Source organism: Mesoplodon bidens, assembly GCF_964165515.1.
Source record: "Mesoplodon bidens genome assembly, chromosome: 19".
In the NCBI taxonomy this organism is placed as follows: domain Eukaryota; kingdom Metazoa; phylum Chordata; class Mammalia; order Artiodactyla; family Ziphiidae; genus Mesoplodon; species Mesoplodon bidens.
In genome coordinates this window covers 22,350,178-22,375,660 of record NC_138179.1, presented here as the reverse complement: position 1 = coordinate 22,375,660, position 25,483 = coordinate 22,350,178, and the positions used below count along the sequence as shown (strand labels likewise).

Sequence of the window (25,483 nt, the reverse complement as noted above, 5' to 3'; positions counted from 1 at the left end):
TCAATAGAAACCATACTTTGAATTTTAGATTTTAATCTTCTCCCAGGCTAACAATATGCAGCCCGATCCTCTCTCACAATGCTGGACAGGGCAGTGCCCGGTCAGGCACACAATCACGAGAGTCAACAACAGATACAATTACAACCATTCTGCACCCAGACGACCGTTTGGTTTTTCACTTTCAGTACACTATTCAATCAATTAGATGAGATAGCCAACACTTAATTATCAAATAGGCTTTGTGTTAGATGATTTTGCCCAACTGTTGGTTAATGTCTAAGCGTTCTGAACATGTTTAAGGTGGGCGAGGCTAAGTTACGATGTGCAGTAGGCTAAGTGTATTAAACGCATTTTCAGTTTACAATGAGTGGGTTTACAGGGACGTAATCCCTCTGTAAGTGGAGGAAGATCTGGAATCTACAGAGAAAGCTGAAAGAGGCTTGGGGAATCAACCAGCTTCCTCAGGGGGTCATATGCCAAGGGCTGCTGCAGCTATCAAAAACCAAAACTATGTGGGAGTCCCCTCCTGAAGGGGCCAGAAAGAAGCCCAGCAGCATACTCTGTACTTTCACGGGCCTGGCCTGCGCTCTCCTGGACCCAAAGCAGTGGTGACATCAGTGAATAACACATGGGCCCCTGCAGCCAGGGCCCTACTCCCAGCCACTGCCTGAATAACAACTGGTGAGATGATCCCAGGGGTGTGCAGCTGGAGAGGAAGTGAGAAATCGCTGGGGAGCCAAGGAAAAGGATTGAAGCTCCAGAACTCATCCTTACTTTAACCAGAGTAGCTCTGTTTGTTATGTTTTAGATTTGGGGTTCCTGCATAAACAAAGAGGTCTGCTAAACGTTGAAACCTCTGATCTAATCCAACCCTTCCAATGATGGCTGGGAAAGAAGCTGGGAGTCTGCCCATCAGTAAGAGACCTGGAGTTTTCTTTTCAACTGTTCGGCCAGCAGAGCTGGGCACAGCACACACACACCAGGACAAGCGTCTCTCCTGAGTCAACTTATGACGAAATCTCCAGGAACAACTAACAGAAGCTATTCCTGCCTGCATACTGACAGACAGAAGAAAAAACGTTTCATGTATCCTACCTTAATGTTTCTTATTCACTTAGGAACTGGATTCACTTACTTTTCATTTACATATAGTCTTAAAACTACAAACTACTCCATTTATGCTCTTTGTTATAAGCAGTGCTCAGAATCGGACACATTTGTACAGATGCCCCAGTTAACTTGTTCCTCAAGTCCAGTGACCCTGTCTCTTGCTACTAAACATCTGGCACCTTCTCTCAAGGGATGAGGAGAGAAGCCCGGATCCAAGAAACCTCTAATCCCAGAACACCAGCACGTGTCACGAACGGCAGCCCAGCAGGAGGACCAGCTCCTGGATCCATCGCGGTTACTCCAAGACTTAGCAAGCTGCCTCCCTCAAAGTGCAGGTCCTTCCTCCCAGATTTCCACATGGGGCCAGGGCTATTCTCAGGCTGCTCCTGGAAATCACAGCTAAGAGCAGAAACCAGCACCAAGAATCAGCATGAGGAATACATAAGCCACAAGGATGTATTGTACAACACAGGGAACACAGCCGGTACTCTGTAGTAACTATTAATGGGATATAACCTTTAAAAACTGTGAATCGCTATATTGTATACCTGTAACTTGTGTAAAATTGGACATCAACTATACTTCAATTTTTAAAAAAATAAGTAAAAAACAATCAGCATGAGAATGCCTGTTCACACATCCTGAGGCCGCCTGAATTTTCTTTGCCTTATTCCACAGCTGCTGTCCATCCCCGTGTCCCATGTCACAGCAGAAGTGACATTTGAACCTGGCTTTGCAACTCCAGCTCCTCTCTCCCAGGATAGCAGAAACCCAATAAAGCAACCTCAATCCTTTTTCTTTTTTTTCTGTGAAATTTATTGTTTCCACATTAAAAGATTTTTTTGAGGGGGAGTATTTTTTTTTAACCACATGATGATCCTACACAGCTGCCCAGGGTAGGACACCATCATAAGTCTTTAACATGCCATATGAGTTCTGAATAAATAAAAGCTACAAAGCCCAAGTTATATACAAATATCTTAGGCAATAATGTTTACAAACCTATGTACAATAAAACAAATGTAAACAGTAAATGCAGCATGAGAGTAATCAAAGGATGCACAGGGACAACCACTTATGGTCAGTCTGCCCCCAGGAGCTGGCACCAGCCGGCCCCTGGAATCAGGCCACTCAACCCTTCCTAACACAACTGGACAGGCCCTCTGAAAACAAAACAAAAACACTCTGAAGGTGTCATTTAACTGAAGGACCAGAGAGCTGGCGAGGAGGTTGCCACCACCCCCTGCCCCGAGTCTCAGGCACATGGAGGAGGAGGAGACGGCAGGGGCACAGCCCTGCGCGTGCCCAGGTCCCAGAAGCTCCTGCCACCTGGGCTCAGACAGGCATTTTGCTGCTCTGGGAGGGTAGTCTATGGAATGATAACTGCTAAAGTAAAACCAGAAGGTGCAGAAAATGTTCCCTAATTCAGTGACCTTCCTGACTCTTTGCCAGCAACAGGCCCAAACCGTGGGGGGTGGAGGTGGGGGACACATGATCCATGAGCACTGGAGATGCCTGGGTGGAAGCTCAGGAGGAGAGCGCACGTCGACCTGATTTGGGGGAGAACCTCTAGAAGATCTGCAATGTCCTAAACATAACTAAATCCTATCAGTACAGCAGGGAGGGGGCTATGAGGCAGGTGTGATGAATGGGTACTTCCGCATCCAGTGACCAAGTAATACGTGTATGTATCACCTTGTGACCCACAAAAGTGCAATCATGTGAAACCAACGGCACTACGGCGAGAAGAGAAAACAGCCAGTATTGATGTCGCGCAGAGTCCTGGGGCTGGGCAGGGCCCAGCAGCCGCCACTGCATGCAGCCTGCCCTCTGCCAGCTGTGGGGAGGCAGACGGAGGGGCACGAGCTGGGCCCGGGCACCGAGGGGTGAGGCGTGGGTGTCCTGGGTTGTTGCCGGAGGGCGGGAGCCCCGACCTGGAGGCCGGGCTCTCACACACTGAGAGGCAGCATACCCGGTGCCGACGACGGGCGCGAGGAACCCAGACCGGGAGGAGGAGAAGCCGGGTCAAAGCCGTTTACTGCCCTGTGGGGGTGGCCAGAGCAGAGAAGGGAAGAGAAAAAGAGACTGTCATTTAAAATCACTCGACACACAGCGAAATTCATTTGCTCTCTACAACGATTCCTCTTCCCGGCCTAGAGCAGAATCCTGATGGCCCAGGGGAGAGAGCTGCCTAGAGAGCATGAGCTGGTGAGAGACTTGAGAAGCCCGTGGTCCTGGGGGTGATGAGACTACTGCTCCCTTCTCGGCAACTTCATCACACTGGCTGTGGCAGCCACAGCCCTGACTGATTGCCCAACAGAGCAGGTTAAACGTCTACCAGTAGGGAACTACCTAAATAAATAAGGGTACAAACCAACAATGAAATATCATACAGCCATTAAAAACACATTCCAGAGTTCTTAACAGCACGGAAAATATTCCGAATGTAATTAACGCTAGGTGGAAAAAGCATCAGGTTACCAAACTGGATATGCTCCATAATATGAAGGCAAAAAAGTGAGTAGTATATATTCTGGACTACAGCCCCTTATACAGCTAGACATTACCATCCAGAGCTAAATCTAGAATGTGTGGACACACACACACACACTCCCACATATACTACAGAAGGAAAATGTAACAATAGTTACTCTTCTTCCCTCTGAGTTGTGGGTAAATTTTATTTACTACTTTATACTTTTCTGTTGTTTTCCAGATCTCCTACAATGTACAGGAACATCTTAAATAAGGGGTAGAAAAATAACTCTTTTAAATTGTTCAGCAAGCAAAGCCAGATGGGTTGGCTTCTCTGCCACCTTGTGAGACACCAGCCCCGCCCAGTACAAGCGCCTGCAGCCAGGACCCAGCCCCGCCCCAGCCCCAGCGCCCAGCAGCACAGCCTCAGGAAGCAATGAGGGAGTGAGTGCAAGGCCTGCAGCACCTCTCAGGACACCACTGCAGCCCTTCCATACTGACAAACTTCCTAGGAAAATGTGTCCCACTCACAACCTGGGAGATGCCGCCAAGTGCAAGGGGCCGGACTGCCCCACACGTGCCCACCACTGTCCCCACTGGCCTACTCATCAGAGGGGCCCAGGGAGTTGAATACAGACTCATGGACAGAGGTTCTCTTAAAAAAACAAAACACAGACACATATTCCCCACCAAGAGCAAGATGATGGTTTCATACACTGAAGAGGTGAGGGCAACCTCCTGGAGAAACAGGCATGAAAAGAGACTTGACTAATGACCCTTGACTACTTTGAAAAACAGTTAACATCTGAAGAAACTAACCTGCATATAGATTTTGAGTTGGAAATCAGGCTACCCACACAGGCCAAGAGCAACAGAAGAGGCTCTGACCAGTGCAATCTCCCCCTGTTGTCCATTTTTCCACCTCAGTGATGCACAATCAAGATTTTCTCTTTTCTCTTTGGGCTGGGGAGGTCTGATATTTGAGCTTCATCACATTTGAAAACTTTAAATCATCCCTCTCCATCCTCCAAGGCTGTATGCCTTTGCCTCTTCTGGGGACAGAGCCCCTTCTGTTGCTCTTGGCCTGTATGCCATCCTATATGCCATTGCAGCCCTCACATAATAAGCCATTTGTCTGTCATTTGTCTGCCTGGTCCCAGAGCCCTGATGCCTGCCTCTCCTAGAACCTCAAGGAGAACTAACTAGGCAACCCTCACAAACAGCTTCAGCTTTACACGTGTGAACATCAGATTCCCAGCTGCACAGAGCATGGCAGCAGGCAGGGCTACAGACAGTCCCCAAAACTCGGCAGAAAGGGAGCACTGCTGGGTGCCGAGAAGAACCTGGCACCTGTTCCACAGGGCGTGCAAAAGCAGCAAACGTGAGGATGGCTCCACATGGAGGGTCAGGACTGAGATTCCTGCATTTTCAGGAATGGACCTTTAAGGAATGTTAAGTTCATCCCCATTGTTATACTGCCAAGGAAACAAAAGCAGGAGAAGGTCCAGCCATTCACCTGAGTGCACCCTGTGAGCTTGTCAATGGGGAGCTGGGCCCACAACCTGCCTCCAGATGCCCAGGCCCTTATTCTTCCTCAGTTTCCTCCTGGCCCAGGGACACCTGACAGGCTCCAGTGAGCAAGCACGTTGATGCTCCCACTGCAGGTTGCTCTAATGGGAAAAATAAGCAGTGCAATCCAAAATATAAAGGGAAAACAAGAAACTAGATAAAGTAGCTTCTCTGTGTGGACAGAAAAGGGAATTCTGGATTTGAAAGTTCGATGGGAGAGAGAGAGAATAACAATCCACCAGGGTCTTACCTACCACCTCTCTTTGAGTCAAGAATTAGTAGCTAAAAGACCAGGAGAAAGGAGAAAGCTGAACCTAGAGGCAGAATTATCAGTCTGGTGAGGTCCCTTGAGGGAACCGTAAACTGTGCAATGAGGAAAGGTTTCCAGGAAAAGAAACACCTCCATACTCACCACATTTGGTTTTAGGGAGCAGCAAAAGAGCCGAAGGGCAATGTCCCAGTGGACAACACAGGACTGAATGCAGAAAGAATGGGCAGGGATGGAGATACAGATCTGGGAATCATCTATGTAAAAAAGGTTCCAGAAGCTATAAAATTTCCTGATCATACCACAAAAATCTAGTTTAAGAGTCTGAAAAATAGAGAATCCAGCTAAGACAAAGAACTAAGGTCAGCTGTAAATGGCAACAGAAGAAGTGAAAGAGGGAAAAGAACCAACGCATGTTTAGAAGCTGGTGAGGAGGATAATAAACTTAACACAATATAGATAAAGCATGGGGACTAAATCTGTCAAAGCAAGGACAGGTACACCTGAGAGGGCAGGAAAGAAAAGGAAGAGACTGGGCTAGAGCTAATTCAGGAGAGCAGGCAGACACACTCCAGACCCCAGTCTTCCAGTTATATGGATAAATGGAAGCTCAGCACAGCACCAGTCCTCGGCCCAGGCTCTGCAAACTGAAATTTACATTCCTCAAAAGGAAGGCAGCCCTTATACATGTCCCCATCTACCATTCCAGTGTCCTGAGGGAACACAAGCGTGAGCACAGAGAAGAGTCCCCACACAGCAAGGATCCAATATCATTAGTGCTGCTTTGAGAAAACAGAAGACACTGGGTAACAGGAAGCACCCCAGGCCCGTGGAGGCAGTCAAATGCGGGTCCCAGGGCCTGGCAGTGGCCCCCAACCCCCGCCCCCCAGACGGCTGGCGTCATCTCTACCACACTCCCACCTGTAACAGGAACCATCAGAGCACTTCACAACCACCCCAGGACCACTACAGCTAACTTGTTTTTGTTTTGCACAGCTGAACCAATAATAATGGTGCACAGTCAAATCAAACAGGAACTTGAAAGCTCACTCATGGGCTGGAAGTTGGTTAAAGCAGTCAGCCCCATGCAGTTAGTAAAACCAGTTTGTTAATGTTAACTTGTCTTCCACCACACACCATGATTAAGAATGAAAGAGCACAGCAAACAAGTTCAGTTACCCATGAACAACGTGGGAAATATGACTTTTTCTTGCCTAGTAAAAGAAAGGAAAAAATATTAAACAGTAATACAAATACTATTTTCACACCATGCCCTAAAATTAGTCTACGTTCACCTACACCCAACCCAAAAGAAATCAGACTGGCTTACAAAATTAGGACAAGTGATACGTAAGAAGCTAAATAAAAGCTATGGATAAAAAAAGAACATTTTTGAGAGAACTCAAGTGACTGCACTGCACGTGAACTGGTGTCCTTTTGGATGAGTGATATGAACGGCTGGTAGTGGTTGGAGGAAACAGCAACAACAGGGAAGTAGGCCCAGCAACCCGCATTTTAGGGACTGAAGTGATCACAGACTAGATAAAATCCTGACTCCAAGAAGCCCTCAACTAACCAGAACTTACAAAATATTTTCAAATCCCGTAAAGCAATACATAACAATAAGGCTTTATGTTTACGTGGTAAGGCGCTGCTTCATCTCAAGATTCTGAGGGAAGCAGGAGCACACAGTGTATACACGTACATTCAATACGTGCACGCACATGCAAACAACTTCGGCAAACTCTCCCAAACAGTAACAGTGCTACAGACAGACACCTTAGGAGTGAGAGGCAGCAGGCAAGTTTTAGAGCCAAAGGCTTGTTTTCAATGGAGAAAGCTTCTTCTCATGCTGAAACTACAAGCTACACTTCTACAAGAACTCCCATTTATGCTTTTAACCAGCCAGGTCTACTAATGGAGCTGGGAGTGGGGCTATTTACCCCTTCCTTTTGCAGCAGGTATATTCCATCATGGTTTTTATCTAGTCACCAGGTGAGCAGGAAGGAAGGCCAGAGGTAAAAAGCCAGGCAGGCCAAAAGGAAGCCAGAATCAAAGCAAAGCAGCAAGGAAGTAAGAACACAGCAAAACCCACACAAGAGTTATCCTCAGGAAGATGGCAAATACAAACGTAACTCGAGCAATAATAGGTTAATATTTGAGTGTGCATATACAATCCATTTACCATATAAACTAAACACTTGAGAAAAAGCCAATCCACAAAACCGTATTTCATTCTTAAGAGAAAGAATACAATTAAAAATTTGTTCTATTTAAACCAAAACTAAACATTATCTGTAACTAGTTCTACTGAGAAGCATATTTCCAGATTCAGTTCAGGACATAAAGCCTATACCTACACCTAGGATGCTCCTCAAGGGACAGGGTCTCCGTCACAGTGCCCAGGGCGCCCTCCTCATTCCAGGTTACACTGAATCCTCCGCCATCTACCTAAGACTGGGTTCCTCTCTGGGAAATCACTGCCCTGTTGCTCTGCATCAGGGGTCAAGTAGAAGCCAGGCTCTAAGGAAGACAGAGCAGTGAGGCGGAACTGATAATGTTATCCCTCCTTCATCGTGACTGTTCTAAGGACTTTTTATCGCAAAGGCATCTGCCCGACCAATCCATTTATGGTTTGCCTGTTCTCACATCATAACATTCCCAAGGGGGCTTCCCTGGTGGCGCAGTGGTTGAGAGTCCGCCTGCCAATGCAGGGGACACGGGTTCGAGCCCCGGTCCGGGAAGATCCCACGTGCCGCGGAGTGGCTGGGCCTGTGAGCCATGGCTGCTGAGCCTGCGCGTCCAGGGCCTGTGCTCCGCAATGGGAGAGGCCACAACAGTGAGAGGCCCGCGTACCGCAAAAAAAAAAAAAAAAAAAAAAAAAGATTCCCAAGGCCCATGAGAAATATGATTCCAGATAGACAAATAACTACTCTATTGGAGGGAATTATAAGTTGCAGGAAAAACAATTAGGCATGACTTCCAACACTCATGAAGACTCCCCCATAACCTCCCTGTACTGTTTTGGGGAAACGCCATCTCTAATGTAAAAATATCTACCTACTTATTCCACTTATCATTATAGTATAAAAATGACACTCCTCAAGGTTGCCTGGAACTCCTAAACGTGAGGAATATTAATTTTATTCTTACCACCACTGAGGAGCCCCAACGGTTAGAATAAAGTTCTGATTTATATGTTGATACTTTAGAATGTGCTTTTAATGAAATGCGTATAAAGAAAGCCCTGATTTACATATTATTTTAGAATGTGCTCCTTAATGAAATACATATACTTCAAGGTAGAATTCTCTTAAGGGAGAGAGAAAAACCAGAACACTCCACTCCACAAGGATGAACAAAAAGCTCTTTAGAGTGGACTATGTATCAAATCAGGGCCTCCACAAATGTGCCACCGTCACTGAGGAAAGCAGAAAATACAAGTTCCTTTAAGAAGTTGTGAAAATTTCTATATTGCTTTCACAGAACAAGGACAAGCTGCCTCTATGACTCAAAGCAGAGACAGTGGCAAGGGACCACTGGTGCCTCAGTTGTTGCTCCACTACCAGCTACCTTAAGTCACACAGTCAGCATCTCAGACCATAGGTCCTAACCAGTTACCTAGACTAAGGCACACCCGTATAAGAGTACACCCATGCAGCATTTTGTTGGGTTTTTTTTTTTTAATTGAGTAGAACAATATGCACTGACACGGAAAGATACTGGCAATGTAAGTCACCACAGGCATATTGCAGAGCAGTATTTAAAGTATCCCAGGGACTTCCCTGGTGGCACAGTGGTTAAGAATCCGTCTGCTGGGCTTCGCTGGTGGCGCAGTGGTTAAGAATCCGCCTGCCAATGCGGGGGACATGGGTTCGAGACCTGGTCCGGGAAGATCCCACGTGCTGCGGGCAACTAAGCCCATGCGCCACAACTACTGAGCCTGCGCTCTAGAGCCCGCGAGCCACAACTACTGAGCCTGCATGCCACAACTACTGAAGCCCACACACCTAGAGCCCATGCTCTTCAACAAGAGAAGCCACCGCAGTGAGAAGCCCGCGCACCACAACAAAGAGTAGCCCCCGCTCGCTGCAACTAGAGAAAGCCCGCACGCAGCAATGAAGACCCAACACAGCCAAAAATAAATAAATTAATTAATTAAATAAAATAAAGTAGCCCATAAGTTTTTAAAAGTGTATAGCAGATGCATAAAAATATGATTTTACATGCCTAGGAATAACTATAAGGATGCAAAAACAGTGTGAAAATGGAAAACACTTTTTACTTTATATATTCTGTACCAACTGACATATTTTTTGTATTAAGGATGTACCACTGCTTTAATCTTACAACAATTTTTTTTAATTCTCAATTCCCCAAAAAACATCTTCACATCATACAAAACTTGTATCTCCTAAATTGTACTTGATCCAGTGGTTTTATATTTTTCTAAAATCTTCAGACGGAAGGTTTGTTGAAGAGTTCACACATACATGATCATCATCATGTTCTCTTCTACTCATAACAAATATTTGCCAAGAAGGTCTACTAGCCTGCAAGCACCTTGAGCACAAGGACCGTATCATAGTCATCTTTAATCCCCAGAGCCTAACACAGCTGCCTTTCAAGAGTCTGCTTCCCAGGACAGAAGCTTCAGAGTCAGGGTTCCCAGGGCAACAGACTCCATGGGGACTAGAAGACGACAGACTTCATGTCCCCTAAGATCTCAATGATAACGCTTCAGGTAGGTTTATCAAACTGAGTTCATCTTTTCAAAGTTCAACATGCTCACTTAATAATGGGCAACTTCACTACCCAAAAAATTAACGTTTAGAATTTCCAAGACTTACCCTTTGTCGAAGAAAGACGTGTGCCCTGATCGAGAGAACTTCGTGCCGTTGCTATTCATCACCCCACAGTTAACATTACCTGAAGTATAGGATTTTCGTGATGCTTGGTCCTTTGCAAAATTCCTGCAAGCTGCTAATTTGGATTCTAAAGCCTACAAAAGGAAGAAGGAATGATTTGGTTGTCAAAACAGTAGCTGCACATAAAAATTTGCATTTCAAACCATTTCTATTTCAAGACTCAAATCTTCTCTCAGTTGATAATGTTGGCTGTTTAAGCCATATCAATCACCTAATAGAAAGAGGGAATATTTATGCTGACTCCCTTTCTAATAAACTCAGAATATACACTTCTCTCAGTGTTACTGAGGGATACAGATATAATCCTCACCTTACAACTAAGAAAAATGTGTCACAGTATACAGAGATGGATCCCAGGTCTCTTGGCCCTATCCACTGTTTCTTTCTAAGCTGTGGACTGTTAGTTTGCTAGTTGGGTGTGTGCGTGTGTGTGTTTTGGGAGCAAGCATTTTAAAGAATGCAAAAACATCACTTGAAAATTTTTTAAAGCAGCCAATCCTTTCTTTAGGGCTTCAGGTTAGTCGTTTCTACTGTATCAGACTGGATAAGTTCATTTACAACACCTCACATGAAGTTAAATGTTATTCTACTTCTGAGAGCACACTGTAAAACGTCTAATACCCTTCGTCTAATACCCTTCGTCTATAATTAAATAATTCACCTGAAAATGACACCAGCCCATTAGCATTTACCTCTAAACTGAGTGCCTGCTTAGCACCTGTCACCACAACACCTGGTCAGTGCCAGGCTCTACAAACCAACAGATGACGTGAAGAGAACAGAAGTTTCTCATCAATTTCCATCGCTCACAAATATCACCAACTCCCCCTTTCCCGCAAACACTTTACCAAATCATACCCCTCTCCCCCCCAAAAAAAAAAGACAAAAAATAGTCCAATCCTATTATCCATGACACTAAGGAATGTGGAATACATAGATAAATTAAACCCACAGGGACTTCCCTGGTGGCACAGTGGTTAAGAATCCGCCTGCCAATGCAGGGGACGTGGGTTTGAGCCCCAGTCAGGGAAGATCCCACATGCCGCGGAGCAACTGAGCCCGTGCACCACAACTACTGAGCCCACGTGCCACAACTACTGAAGCCCATGTGCCTAGAGTCCGTGCTCCACAAAAAGAGAAGCCACTGCAATGAGAAGCCCATGCACCACAATGAGAAGCCTGCGCACTGCAATGAAGAGTAGCCCCCGTCACCGCAACTAGAGAAAGCCCACACGCAGCAACGAAGACCCACAGCCAAAAATAAATGCATAAAATAAATTTAAAAAAATTAAATCCACAGATAACATATCCCACTCTGAGAATCCTCCCCCCATAATTTCAACAACAGCTATTAAGACAGAGAAACAAAAACAGACTGAAACTTCTCTTCTCCTTTCTTAAAACGAAAGTACCATGACCTAGTAAAATAACAACGAAAGAAGGAAGAGAGGTAGTGACCTTGTAGGACAAGCTCTGAATAAGCATTTTTTCAGCATCTTATTAAATAGACACATACACAATAAAAATTGAGAGCCACTAATTTCCTATACTCAAGACACTCATTTATTTGTTCTGATATTTGCTGAGAATCTATCATATAACAGGTACAACGTGTGTTTGAGGTGTCGGTGAGACAGCCTAATGCAAGCACTGGGTCTGGCACTCAAAAACAGTGGCCTAGAAATCAAGATTTAGACCATATCCACACCAAGTAGGAGATGAAACTGTGGTTGTGAAGAAGATCAGAAAGGTAAAGACAGAACTCTGAGCAACATCAACACCGGAAGGGTGGGCAGATGAAGACCCAACAAGATGACAAACAGGAATGGGCAGGAAGGCAAGCAGACGTGACACAGTGACACAGCATCAGAAAAGCAGAGGAAAGAAGGCCATTGCAAAAAAATAAGTCAGTGTTGAATGTTTCAGGTAAACTGAGGACAGAACAGCATCCCTTGGATTGGACAGCACTGAGATCATCAGTGAGCAATCTGAGTGGAGTGAGCAGGAAACAGAGCCCAGGCGAGGCTATCTGGGGAGTGTGTATGCCATCAAACATGCTAACAATAAATGGAGACACGCTTTCAGAAACTTGGCTGGCAAGGGAAAAGAGAAACAGAATGACAGCTAAAGAGAGACGAAGGGTAAAAGGAAAGAATGGCTGCTTTTATGTTTGCTGTTAAGGTTTAAAAAGTGTATAATATGTAATATATAAATATTAGATATAAAGTATAAATAGTAGATATAAAGTATATATATGTAATACATTATACATAAATATTGCATATAAATATCAAAACATATAGTAAAAGTCTGAAGATACAGGAGACATAAAGATGAGAAGGCTGGAAGGAATGAGATCCAAAGCACAGAGGGACAAAATTAACCATGGGAGGAATGTGACACTTTTACCCCTGAGATAAAAAGGAAGAGCAGCCACAGAGGTAAGAATAGGAGAGTACTCAAAGGAGGTTAAGAGAGGAAAACAAAGTTTAAATAGATGGCCTTGATTTCTCAGTGGAAGAGGATGCAAAGTGGGAATGGGGCTTCCAGGTGAAGTCAGTGGACAAAGTAGTGTGAAAAAGCAGAAAATGAAATGTTCATAAAAGTACGCAGGGGCTGGAGGATAACAGCAGATCAAAAACTCTAACGACACCTTAAAGGACAAACTGTCAGCTGAACGTGTAAACAATGCAAGGACTCTAAGTTCAACTTTCGTGCACCATTTCTAAATAAATTACTTAAGGTACTAAAGCAAAACAGGGAACAAAGATGACAACATGGGGTCCAAGAACAGGCAGAACTAACCCAAGAGTATAATGAAGAGAAATTCAAGGCTGACAGCAGTGCAGCAGCCCTAGAAGCATATCAGAGCACTCAGTAAACAAGAAGCCGGAAGGTACAAGATATAGAAAGAAAGTGTATGTTTCTTCCCTCCACAAGAAAACAATGGTAATCAGAAATGCTAAGACTCATGATAACAAAAATATCCAATGATACACAAATTATATATGCATACAAAGGCTGAATGTAATTTTTTTTTTTTTTTTTTTGCGGTACGCGGGCCTCTCACTGTTGTGGCCTCTCCCGTTGCGGAGCACAGGCTCTGGACACGCAGGCTCTGGACGTGCAGGCCCAGTGGCCGTGGCTCACGGGCCTAGCCGCTCTGCGGCATGTGGGACCTTCCCGGACTGGGGCATGAAACCGTGTTCCCTGCATCAGCAGGCGGACTCTCAACCACTGCACCACCAGGGAAGCCCTGAATGTAATTTTAGAAAATAAAAATAGTTGAATTTGTCGAAATGACAGGATTTTAGCTTTTTTCTTTTTATTTATTTTATTGTAATCTTGTAAAAATTGTTTTGCAGTGAAAATTTTAAAAAGATGGCCAATTAAAAAAAATGTTAAGAAAAAGACATACATTTCAACTGTGATACAAATATGAAAAAACCTAATATGGTTTTGAGTAAATAATAGGTAAAGAACAAAATGTTTGAAACACCTGTTGAGCAGCACAAGTAAAACAGCCCTAGAGCCCAGCTCCTCCTCTATGATTATTCAGTAAATAATATACATGTAGGCATAATATTTTAGGTGCTGTAGGCTAATTTTCAGAACCAACCAATGGAGAGCTCAAGAAGGGACAGAGGCACACACACACAACAGAGAGGTGAGATACAGTCTAATAAATTCAGAAACATAGGTTTGAGCATGTTATTTAAAGTTATAAAAATAACCAACAGAAGAACAAAAAATAAAAAAATAGGAGGATGTAAGTTAAATTCCTCATCTTTTTGCTTAAAGTTAAGATACTGAAAAGCAAGCACATTACTTCAAGTTATAGGTTACAACAAATAGGTTAAACTATTACAACGTAACTCTTACGACAGCTAGGTTAAAGAAATTATGTTAGGAGTAAGGGAAGATTACTCTATGTACTGTATAAATGATTTGTGCACATTACTTTTTTTTTTTTTTTCCGGTACGCGGGCCTCTCACTGTTGGGGCCTCTCCCGTTGCGGAGCACAGGCTCCGGACGCGCAGGCTCAGCGGCCATGGCTCACGGGCCCAGCCGGTCTGCGGCATGTGGGATCTTCCCGGACCAGGGCACGAACCCGTGCCTGCATCGGCAGGCGGACTCTCAACCACTGCGCCACCAGGGAAGCCCCACATTACTTTTTATAGTAACTTTAAAATGCAGATTTAGAGTTAATCTGATGGTCAGACAATAATTTTATAAGCCAGAAAAAGTAACAACAGGACCTTCTATCTTGGCCTCCCATTTCTTCTTTATGTAAAGTATAATGCAATTTCTGCTTTTTTCAGAAAGAGTCACACACAAAACATAAATAAGTGAATGGGCAGTGGATAGTGGGAAGTTTCAGGGGTAGATTATTGAAAAGAGAAATAAAAGTCACTGAGGGAAACAGGAAAGAAAACTGACTAATGCTAGAAATGCTAACTTTATAGTGGTTTAAAAATCCACAAGGTCATATAACTGTTTCCTGTGATCTGGATGCAGGAAAGAAATCCAGTTCCTTGACTGATCCAGGCTGCAGGTCTCCTCCATGGCCAAAGAGCCCATGAGTCAACAGTGGCAGAGTAAGCGATCCGTGGATCACAGATGAGTAGGAGCAAAGTGAAAGCAAGAGATAACCGAAAAATCAAAACAAGAGTACTGTTCTCGATAAAGTCAAAGAGTAGGTATGACACAGAGTAAAAAACTGAATAAGCACAAAACCAAGTTTAATATTCCAAAAGCCGAAATGTTCTGGAATACAAGGTTAGAGCCAAGGAGACAGCACTGGGGTTGAGGGGGCCAAGCAGCAGTAAGACGTGTATGACTAAGAGCAGAAATTCATGTCACGAGCCAATGCGGAAGTCTTATGAAGAAAAAGCCCGGGGATGACCAGGAGAACAGCAGGCAGAGCAAAGAAAAGGATCAGAGGGCGGTATAAGACACACAGCCTTAGAGGAAGCAGGAGGAATCACGATGTTTTAGTGATTAGTAACAGCCATGGGGAACATGAAGAAGGCCCAGTGGGAACCTGAGAGCTAAGCGCAGGGACCCTCTACAGAGGCACTGGCAAGGCTGAGCCCTGGAGGTGTTCACAGTCTCAGCTGGTCACTGGATGCTCTTGCTTCTCAGCTTAATTACAGACTTTACCACAGGAAGGTATCCTTTTTTCTTCCCTCACTGCAAATTAAGAAATAATTCATTACCTTGGCAGCTGAAACACCTAGTGATAAATAATTAAAGGCTTACCCCTACTTTCCGTAAGAGGTCCCCCACGATGTTTAGTGCCGATATCCTAGCTGAAGGAGTCAGTGGACTGGTACCAAAGCCGTTTGGTATAGCTAGAGAAAGATAAAAGGTGAGTGATTACTCTTGCAGTTCCCTTTACATTTGGGTTCTGATGTTACAAAGCAGTATACGCTCGATGAAAAATCAATATAGTATTCCAAACTGTGGATAAAGTATAAAGTGGAGATACCACAAATATCTCCATTGGATGTTTAGATTATATCCAATTTTTCATCATTATAAACAATGCTAAAAGGACATATACCCTTAAAACATCTAGACAAGTATTTCTGGAGAAGAGCTTCCTAAAAGTAGAACTGCTGAGTCAGAGGATATGCCCACATTTTCACCTTAATATCCTGCCAAAATGTTCTCTAGGCTGTGCCAATATCAGCAGTCTGAATGGTAATGCCCTCAATAGTATTAGACATCTTTTTTTCCTGCCAATTTGATAGTCACTTTGTTTTAATTTTTGTTTCCCTAATCAAAGAGTCATTTGAATCTTTTTTTCTGGAAGTCATCTGTTTAATCTCTGCACTTTTTTCTACTGGGTTGTCTTTAATCAACTTGCAAGGGCACTACACACTATAGATATTCACCTTTTCTCCTATGTATGTTGTACTTCCCAGTGTGACATTTATCTCTTAAACTTTGTGGTTTGCAGGGGGAGCCTTGGGCTTCCTCACTGCAACATAATAAAACTGTTCCCCACATTTTCTCCTAATGTTTTTCTAAAAAACTTTTTACCACTTAGATTAGTAAACTCATCAAATATCTAAATTTTTCCCCTCCAAATGGATATCTAAACGGATATCTAATTGTCGTAATACCATTTAGTGAAAAAGACTTATCTCATCTGAAACGGCACTAAAACCACACACTGAATTCTCTATACATTTCAAGTTCCATTAAATTATTTGTCTATTCTACCACAAATATGCTGCTTTAGTTATTATAGTGTTAAAATATATTTCCTAAAGGGCAAAGCCTCTTCTTGTTACTAACCTATTTCAAACTTTTATTGACTATTCTTGCACATTTACTCTTCCAGAGTAACTTTATTAAAAATAAAGTTTTATTTTTAATTTTTATTTTATGTTTGGCTGCACTGGATCTTCGTTGCTGCGCGTGGGCTTTTCTCTAGTGCAGTGAGCGGGGGCTACTATTCGTTGCAATGCACAGGCTTCTCATTGCGGTGGCTTCTCTTGTTGCGGAGCACGGGCTCTAGCCGTGCAGGCTCAGTAGTTGTGGCTCGCGGGCTCTAGAGCGCAGGCTCAGTAGTTGTGGCACACAGGCTTAGTTGCTCCGTGGCATGTGGGATCTTCCCGGACCAGGGCTCGAACCCGTGTCCCCTGCATTGGCAGGCAGATTCTTAACCACTGCACCACCAGGGAAGCCCCAGAGTAACTTTAAAATCAACTTCACAACTTTAAAAATCCTATTAGGATTTTTATTAGAAATTTAAACTATTGATTGATTTGGGGAAAATGGATATTGCAACTAAATTAAGTCTTCCTATTCTGAATCATGGTATTTAACATGATATTTATTCACATCTTCTTTCATGCCCCTCAGCAAAGGTTTTCAGTCATGCACATTTCTTCAATTTATTTTTGAGATATTAAAGCATGGCAGTTAAGAGCTCTGGAGCTAAACTGCTAGATACACATCCATCTCTGCCATTAACTGTGTGACCTTAAGTAACCAAATGTGAAAGGGGGCTAATAATAGCACTTAAATCATAAAGTTGTTAAGTTTAAATTCATCAATAAATTTTGTTTTTTGGCCGTGCCTCGCAGCAGGCAGGGTCTTAGTTCCCTGACCAGGGACTGAACCCACACCCCCTGCAGTGGAAGTGCAGAGTCCTAACCACTGGACTGCCAGGGAAGTCCCAAAATTCATTAATAAATTTTTTAAATGCAGAGCACATAGTAAGTGCTCAATAAATGTTACTATTATTTTTATCTGCTTTCTACAGAGTTGTAATCAGCAGGTAAAATGCTTTTGTTGCTGCTGCTGCTACTATCCTTGTCCTCTAGAATATAATCGCATTGAAGGTAGCAACTTAGTCTTATTAGACCACTATCCTCCCCGCACCCTGAGTAATACATGACATATAGCAGGTGCTCAATGTGATACAAATAAACTGCTATACTTCTCTTGGCAGGAATTTCTGGATCTTGTTTTTCCCTATTCCCCTCGAATTTTATATTTTAGGTATTATTAAATCTGTACTTTTATGGTAAGTTGTCTTGAATGCTTTTTGGAAACAGGCATTTTATCAATAAAACACAATTAGAGCTAGACCACTTCGTAGAGATCAGCTCTTCGATCTTGCCACTAATTTCTCTAACCTCTGGCTTCTCACTGGGTCTGTGCAGACTTTGTCATGAAACGGCAGCTCTTAGGCCAGTGAAAGCCCATGCTATCAGTTCCAAGCAAAAACGTGTCTGTCTGGACAAATATCACTGCCTCAGGGTTGACATTATCGTAACTGTGCCAGAGCCAGCTCTATGTCCTACTAACACCCCCCTGAGGCTCCAGACTATTCTGATTAATGCTCGACTAAAGAATTGTCAGAATTTATCTGCATAATTCTAATTAGTAACATAAAAGCAAAGCTTTGTTAAATCTCAAATGCTAGTAATTCTAAGGTCCTCAAATACACAAGCAGCCATTCCGAAAAAAACGAGAGCTTCTGATGATTGCTGTAATCCATATACTGCCTGCTCTGTATTCTCAGCAGCAGAGTCAGCACATACCAGTACAATCAATAACGTAACTATATAGAATTTTCACATACCTTACCTCACCTCATAAAAAGACAAAAATAGGGTGAATTATCTATTCAAGGGCGACTGAGCACTTGAAATGTGGCCAATGCAATTAGAAACTCAATTTTAAATTTTAATTCATTTAAATCAATAAAAATTTAAAATTTAAATAGTCACATTGGAATAGCTACTGTATTGGGCAGCACAAATGTGGAGTGCACTAACCACCCAGACAGAAACCTTCTCGTATCACTCTGAAAGATAAAGTCCTATATTTTTTTAAAAAAAGTGTGAAGAAAGCTTCCATTGGGGGAGAAGTACAGGGCGGGTGTGGAAGTAGCTGAACTATGATCTCCAAGCTGCAAAAACTAAATTAATCTCAACTGAGAGCTTCAGGGTTCCATTCTTAACATTCTATCTAGTGGCTACTAAATCGTTTTTCAGCTTACCTGGATTTAAAAAAACACCCTGACTGATGGCAAAAGGCATATTCTTTCTGTACTATTCATCAGTTACTCTGAACATCACCTATGAAAATGGCAGCTGAGGCATGTTATAGAATGGACATGTCCACCCAAGCCAATCTTAGACAAGTCTGAATGGTAACTCAGTGAGTCTCTGTACTTTCTGTGTATAAAGCCTTCTAGTCTCCCATGATATGTCAAGTGGCAAAAGAAATAAAACTGCATTTAAATACAATCCCAAACACAACACCGTAAAGCAACTATACTCAAATAAAGATTAATTAAAAAAAAAATACGATCCCAAAACTTGTGTGTAACAAGGTGGCACAAACACAAAAAACCACACACAATAGAAAAAAATTCCAAGTGTTAATAAGAGTTGACTTTGAGCCCTAAGATTGCAGATGGATTTATTTCTCGTTTTTAAATTTTTCTACATGAACATATATTACTGCTATAGTCAAAAAATAAACTTCCCTTAAAAATCTTTATTAAAATTTCAACTTATTAAGCTGCTCTTGTCTTAAATGTAGCCCTCATCTCACTGTTTCCTACTAATGAGTTGGCCTAGGAGAACAATGCCTTCTGCTTCACACAGTGCTAGATTTAACCAACTTTTAAACTAAAATGATTGCTTAGGGAGTTCCCCGGTGGTCCAGTGGTTAAGACTCCGTGCTTCCAGTGCAGGCAGCATGGGTTCGATCCCTGGTTGAGGAACTAAGATCCAACATGCCACGCAGCATGGCCAAAAAAAAAAAAAATTAAAATGATTGCTTAAACCTTAGCAACCCCTGCTTCACCAGCAAAGCCTCGTAAGTGGATAATCCACCACAGGTTCAAAAAGAAAAGACACGGGCTTCCCTGGTGGCGCAGTGGTTGAGAGTCCGCCTGCCAATGCAGGGGACACGGGTTCGTGCCCCGGTCCGGGAAGATCCCGCGGAGCGGCTAGGCCGGTGAGCCATGGCCACTGAGCCTGCGCATCCGGAGCCTGTGCTCTGCAACGGGAGAGGCCACAACAGTGAGAGGCCCGCGTACCACAAAAAAAAAAAGAAGAAAAAAAAGAAAAGACACTACAAACCTTTTGGTGAAGGAAAACTGTTCTCTGTTCCTTTGCCAACAGGAGTAGCTGGCAAAGAAAGTGATGCTTGGACAGCAGAATCCATCTTTTCACAGTCTAGAGTTGGAGAACTGGGAGCCGACTTTCTAGTTACTTCCTGTTGTCTCTCCCGAACAGCTAGTTCTTGTCTTAAATCTGTAAAATGTTGCAAAAGTAGTAATATTCACTAGAGGAAGCAAATACATCAAGCAAAGTCGCATCTGAAATGGCATAAAGACACTCTTCCTAAATTACTACTTCTCAAAAATGAATTTCCTATTTAACAATTTTTATTTCCAGGGGAATAAAAATGACAACAACCCTACTGTCTACATGATCATTTAGACTTTAAAAATGCTATAAACTTAACAGAACAATTATTTATGCCTATATGAAAAAAGAAATAGGGCAGAGTCCAAAGTAGAACTCACAGTGAACATATGACACAAAAATAAATATTCTTTACCAACTCATTTGCATTTATTTTGAAATGATGATGTAGTTTGGGGATTATTACAAAATCAATGAAGTGCATTTTTGTCATTTTAAATGGGTTGGCTTTTTTTTACTAACTATCCTATGAAATACTTTGTTTTAGAAAGGAAGTAGTCAAAATAGTTGCAAATTGTTTTCTTGTTTTGAAATATTAAATTTTTAACCCAAAATTAATGTTTTCTTTTCCAGTTATGCAACTGACCTACAGAATACTTGCTTATATTAAAAAAAAAAGATACAAAGTTACCATACTCCTGGGTATATATCAAAAAGAATTCAAAGGAAGACACTGAGATATTTGCACATCCATGTTCATGATGGACACATGATAAGTGAAATAAGCCAGTCACAAAAAGATAAATACTGTATGATTTCACTTATATGAGGTATCTAGAGTGTAGTAGTCCCTCCCTTATCTGAGGAACATATGTTCTAAGACCCTCAGTGGATGATTTACATCCACTGAGCGTGATGGTGCAAAATTTCATCCTGCTACTCAGAAGAGCACACAATTTAAAACTTATGAATTGTTGATTTCTGGAATTCTCCACTTAATATTTTCAGACTGCAGCTGACCATGGGTTACTGAAACCATGGAAACCTAAACCTCAGATAAGGGCGGACTACTGTAGTCATACCTAACAACAGTAAGTAGAACTGCAGGGCTTCCCTGGTGGCACAGTGGTTAAGAATCTGCCTGCCAATGCAGGGGACACAGGTTCAAGCCCTGGCCCAGGAAGATCCCACATGCCGCGGAGCAACTAAGCCCGTGCGCCACAACTACTGAGCCTGTGCTCTAGAGCCCGTGCGCCACAACTACTGAGCCTGTGCTCTAGAGCCCGTGAGCCACAACTACTCAGCCTGCATGACACAACTACTGAAGCCCGCGCACCTAGAGCCCATGCTCCACAACGAGAAGCCACCGCAATAAGAAGCCTGTGCACCACATGGAAGAGTAGCCACCTCTCGCCGCAACTACAGAGAAAGCCCGTGCACAGCAACGAAGATCCAAGGCAGGCAAAAATAAAAATAAATAAATAATTTATTTATTTTTTTAAAGAGAGAGAGAAAGTAAAACTGCAGTTGCCAGGGACTGGGGAAGGGAGAGATGGGAATTTGTTGTTCAATAGGCAAAGAGCTTCAATTCTGCAACATGAAAAAGTTCTAGAGAGCTAAAAAACAATGTGAACATAGTTTAACATTACTGAACTGTACCCTTAGAAATGGGTAAGATGGTAAATTTTATGTTACGTGTTTTAACCAGAATTGTAAACTTAAAAATAAATAGGATAGAGTTAATATTTTATACATTATATAAATTATGAGGAGTTCTTCAGATGAATAAACCCTCCCCCAAAAAAGGAAAAGTCATGAAAAACCTATTTTTAGAAGAGCCAATAAACATTAGCAAAAAGTTTTCACAAGTAGTAACCAAAGAACTACAAATTAAAAACAATGTGATATCAATTTTCAACTTTCAAATAGATTTTTAAATAATTTTAAATAATTTTTAAATTATTATTATTATTTTTTTTTTTTTTGCGGTACGCAGGCCTCTCACTGTTGTGGCCTCTCCCGTTACGGAGCACAGGCTCCGGACGCGCAGGCCCAGCGGCCATGGCTCACGGGCCCAGCCGCTCCTCAGCATGTGGGATCTTCCCGGACCGGGGCAGGAACCCGTGTCCCCTGCATCGGCAGGCGGACTCTCAACCACTGCGCCACCAGGGAAGCCCCATATTATTTTATTTTATTCACAATACTAGTAAACATTGTGAGAAGGACACTCAGTCACTGCCAGAGTGTAAAGTTATCAACTTTCTAAAAAGTAATTTAGCAGCATCGTTACAACCATTAAAGATACTTATATCCTTTGCCACTCCTAAGAATCTAAGAAAATCAAAGATACTCCCCAATATTATGTACAAGGACACTATTTACAGCAAAAAATTAACCACCAATAATAAACGACCCATCAAAAAAAATCATATATAATAGATTATATATTTTTAAAAACCTGTTTCACAAGATTTTTTTAATGGAATGGATTACATTCACTATATTAAAGGAGAATAGAAAAAATATATTTGTATATATAACGTGGTTCCAATTATATAAAGGAAAAAATATACAGGTATGTTTATGTATAGTCACAGGGAAGAGTGGAAAGAAACACACCAAACTCTTAGTGCGCTCTCTCAAGATAAAGGGATTGACAGAGACTTTTAGTTTCTTCTTTACAATATTCTGCATTCTAACATGAAAGAAAAAAAGAGGAAAGGAAGGAGAATTTTAAAAGAAAGTATATATTCTCTATATGTATAATATGTATACAGCAATATGTACACATATGTAATGCTAATATGTGCATGACAAAATTAATTAGGACAAGCAAAAAGGAAAAAATCCAAACAAACCAAGCAGTATATATGCAGTGGTAATGGTTAAGGCTTTGGGAAACAGACCAAGGTTTGAATCCCTACTGACAACACAAACTCTCTGTGCCTCAGTTTTCTGACCTATAAAATGGGGATAATAATTCCTACCTCCTAGAGTTGATGATGTAGATACTGAATAAACAGACTAAAAGTACTTAGCATAGTGTTTGACAAAAGCATATAAATGTGTAGCTTTAAAAAGTTGATCCTGAAGCTAGCTTAGCACTCTGGCTCCGGGACAGTAAGGTAATAAATATTCTTTAAGTATAAATTTTACCTCTTGCTTCATCCTTTAACCTCTGTACAGAGACCAGCAAAGATTCCTTTTCATCAAGTTCACTTTCTAAAAATGCATTTCGTTCAATGGCTTGATTTAGCCTTTGTTCAAAGTCCTCCAGCGAAACTATTGTTGCCCTAAAAAAAAAAAAAAAAAATTAGAGTCCATGAATTAAATAAATAACGTGCAAATAGCTACTACAAAAGGAAACTGTCAGTTTATCTCATGCCATTTCCTGACCTAGAAAGCCTGGCCCAGTTAAAAGAGAATGACCTCGCCCCCTTCTGACCTCTGGTGCATTTAGTGTCTCTACTATCATTTGGGGCCATTCGATGTATTCTTTTGTCTTAAATTCCCATCTAAATTCCTTCAAGTTTCTTAAAGGAAGCCTACTTATCATACAATTTATATCTCCCCATTGGACCTTAAACATAAGTCAATGAAGTTTACATATTTTCAGGAAGAAAACTTTTCAATAGTTTTAGAGTATGTTAAGAATTAACTAAGAATTAGTTTAAAATGCGGTCCCAGGTCCTACTCTATTTACTTTCTTCCTACCAAGCTTTTCTTCTTCCTGCGTTTCTCATCTTATTTATTAAGCAAACATTGACAGGTACCTGCTACATGCCCTCTACCCACTATGTGCTACAGAAATCAATTTTCCTAACCTCAAGTTAGAACTCTCAGTGCCACGGGTCCCCAGCAGGAGGTGAGTGACGTGAGTGAGCGAAGCTCCATCTGCCGCTCCCCATCACTCGCATTACCGCCTGAACACCACCCCCACTCCACCCCCACCCACCCCCCGTCCCTGTCTGTGGAACAACTGCCTTCCACGAAACCGGTCCCTGGTGCCAAAAAGCTTGGGGACCGCTGCTCAATGCCGTGTCCAATTTTACCACCTCCTGTCAACTGTCCAAATGCCTCTGGATTCCATTTGCTCTCCTCCAACCTTCTGCCCTTGGCTTAATTCTTCATCCATCACCTGGATTACTCCTCAGTGGCCTTCACATCTCCTCCTCCCTACTTTCAATTCCTCAGTATTATCTTCCCAAATCACAATCTGATAATACTCCTTTGTTTAAAAATTCTTAAGGAGCACCTCTTTGCCTACAGAATGACTTTCAAACATAGCCGAGCACAAGGTTCTCCACAACCTGGCCCCAAACATCTTCCAGTCTCATCTTGTTCAGCCATACTGTCTTTACACACTTCAGTCAAAGTGAAGTATTAATACCTCATGCACTTTCCTGCCTCTCTGCCTTCGCATCTCTCTCTTCACCGGTTAACATCTACTCCTCCTTGCAGACTCAGCTTCCCCAATTACCACAGAGTACTTTACCTGTGCCCTTCTCTATGCCCTGGAGCAGTCTGTACATTCCTCGTACCAGTGTTTACCACGTGGATTGTCCCTGTCACGCCCAAGGGCAGTGGCTAGCTTATCTATGTATCCTCAACTCTAGCATCATGCCAAGCATTTAAGTGTCACTCAGATACTAAGGAAAGGAATATCAGACAATAATTGTAAAGTAATAGCAATTAAGTTTGGAATGGTTAAGAAACAACTAATTATAGATATATGCAATCTTGGCAAAGTAATGGCAAGCCACTATAGGCTGTTCAGCAAAATCATAATAAAAGCATTATTTTGAGATAATTCATTGGTCAGTATTAAAACAGAAGAGAATAAAAAGCAGTGAAAATTTAAAGACAGATCAGCTAGGAATTAACTGCAGGATTCAGATATAAGATGTGAGGACCTTCAAGAAGTGTGGTAGTACTGAGAACATACAGGGAAGATGGAGGAATGAATGAGACATGTTTTAAAGAAAAACCAACAGGATCAACAATGGTACCTGAAAGAAGAAGGAAAAAGGAAAAACAGAAAGAAAAGCCTGGAAGGGCATTATCTGGGGAGATCAGGATTTTGGTAAGTTTCAATGTGACGAGTTACAGGTGACATGAAATACCAAAAGGAAATGTTCTAGAACTTAGATCTAGGTGATAGGGTTAGCCTAAAACCAAATTCTAATCACTGACTGCCACCTTCGGTCACTGCAACAGAAGGCACACCGCTCACGTACCGCTTCGCCCGCTCCAGGTCGTCGTTGGCCTGCTCCAGCTCCCTCACGTACTTATGTAGCTGCTCCTTAATGGCCCGGGTCTGACTTAGATCATCTTCTAATACTGAGACCTGCTTGTAGCTCTGTGCATACTGATGCTCCAGTTTCTCCTGAAGGTGTGGGTATAGGAAGGAAAGCATGTGTCATTAACATATAGTTTTAATAAAGGA

The 25,483-nt window shown here is 42.4% G+C and overlaps 1 protein-coding gene across 3 annotated transcripts in view; it reads right to left on the bottom strand.

The window, feature by feature from the left end:
* Positions 1 to 1,902: 1,902 nt before the first annotated feature.
* Positions 1,903 to 25,483, bottom strand: part of NDEL1 (nudE neurodevelopment protein 1 like 1) — a 35,403-nt gene continuing 11,822 nt past the window's right edge. Inside the window, exons 4-10 of one of the 3 annotated variants that reach the window (XM_081219277.1) lie at positions 25,275 to 25,423; positions 23,194 to 23,330; positions 19,969 to 20,142; positions 15,614 to 15,705; positions 10,273 to 10,424; positions 6,602 to 6,636; positions 1,903 to 3,153 (exon numbers count right to left, since the gene is read on the bottom strand). In XM_081219277.1, the coding sequence (XP_081075403.1) occupies positions 3,146 to 3,153; positions 6,602 to 6,636; positions 10,273 to 10,424; positions 15,614 to 15,705; positions 19,969 to 20,142; positions 23,194 to 23,330; positions 25,275 to 25,423 (747 nt within the window). In that variant the 3' untranslated portion in view covers positions 1,903 to 3,145. Of the gene's footprint in view, positions 3,154 to 6,559; positions 6,637 to 10,272; positions 10,425 to 15,613; positions 15,706 to 19,968; positions 20,143 to 23,193; positions 23,331 to 25,274; positions 25,424 to 25,483 lie in introns of all 3 variants that reach the window. The other 2 variants (XM_081219276.1, XM_081219275.1) reach the window with 2 other exon arrangements.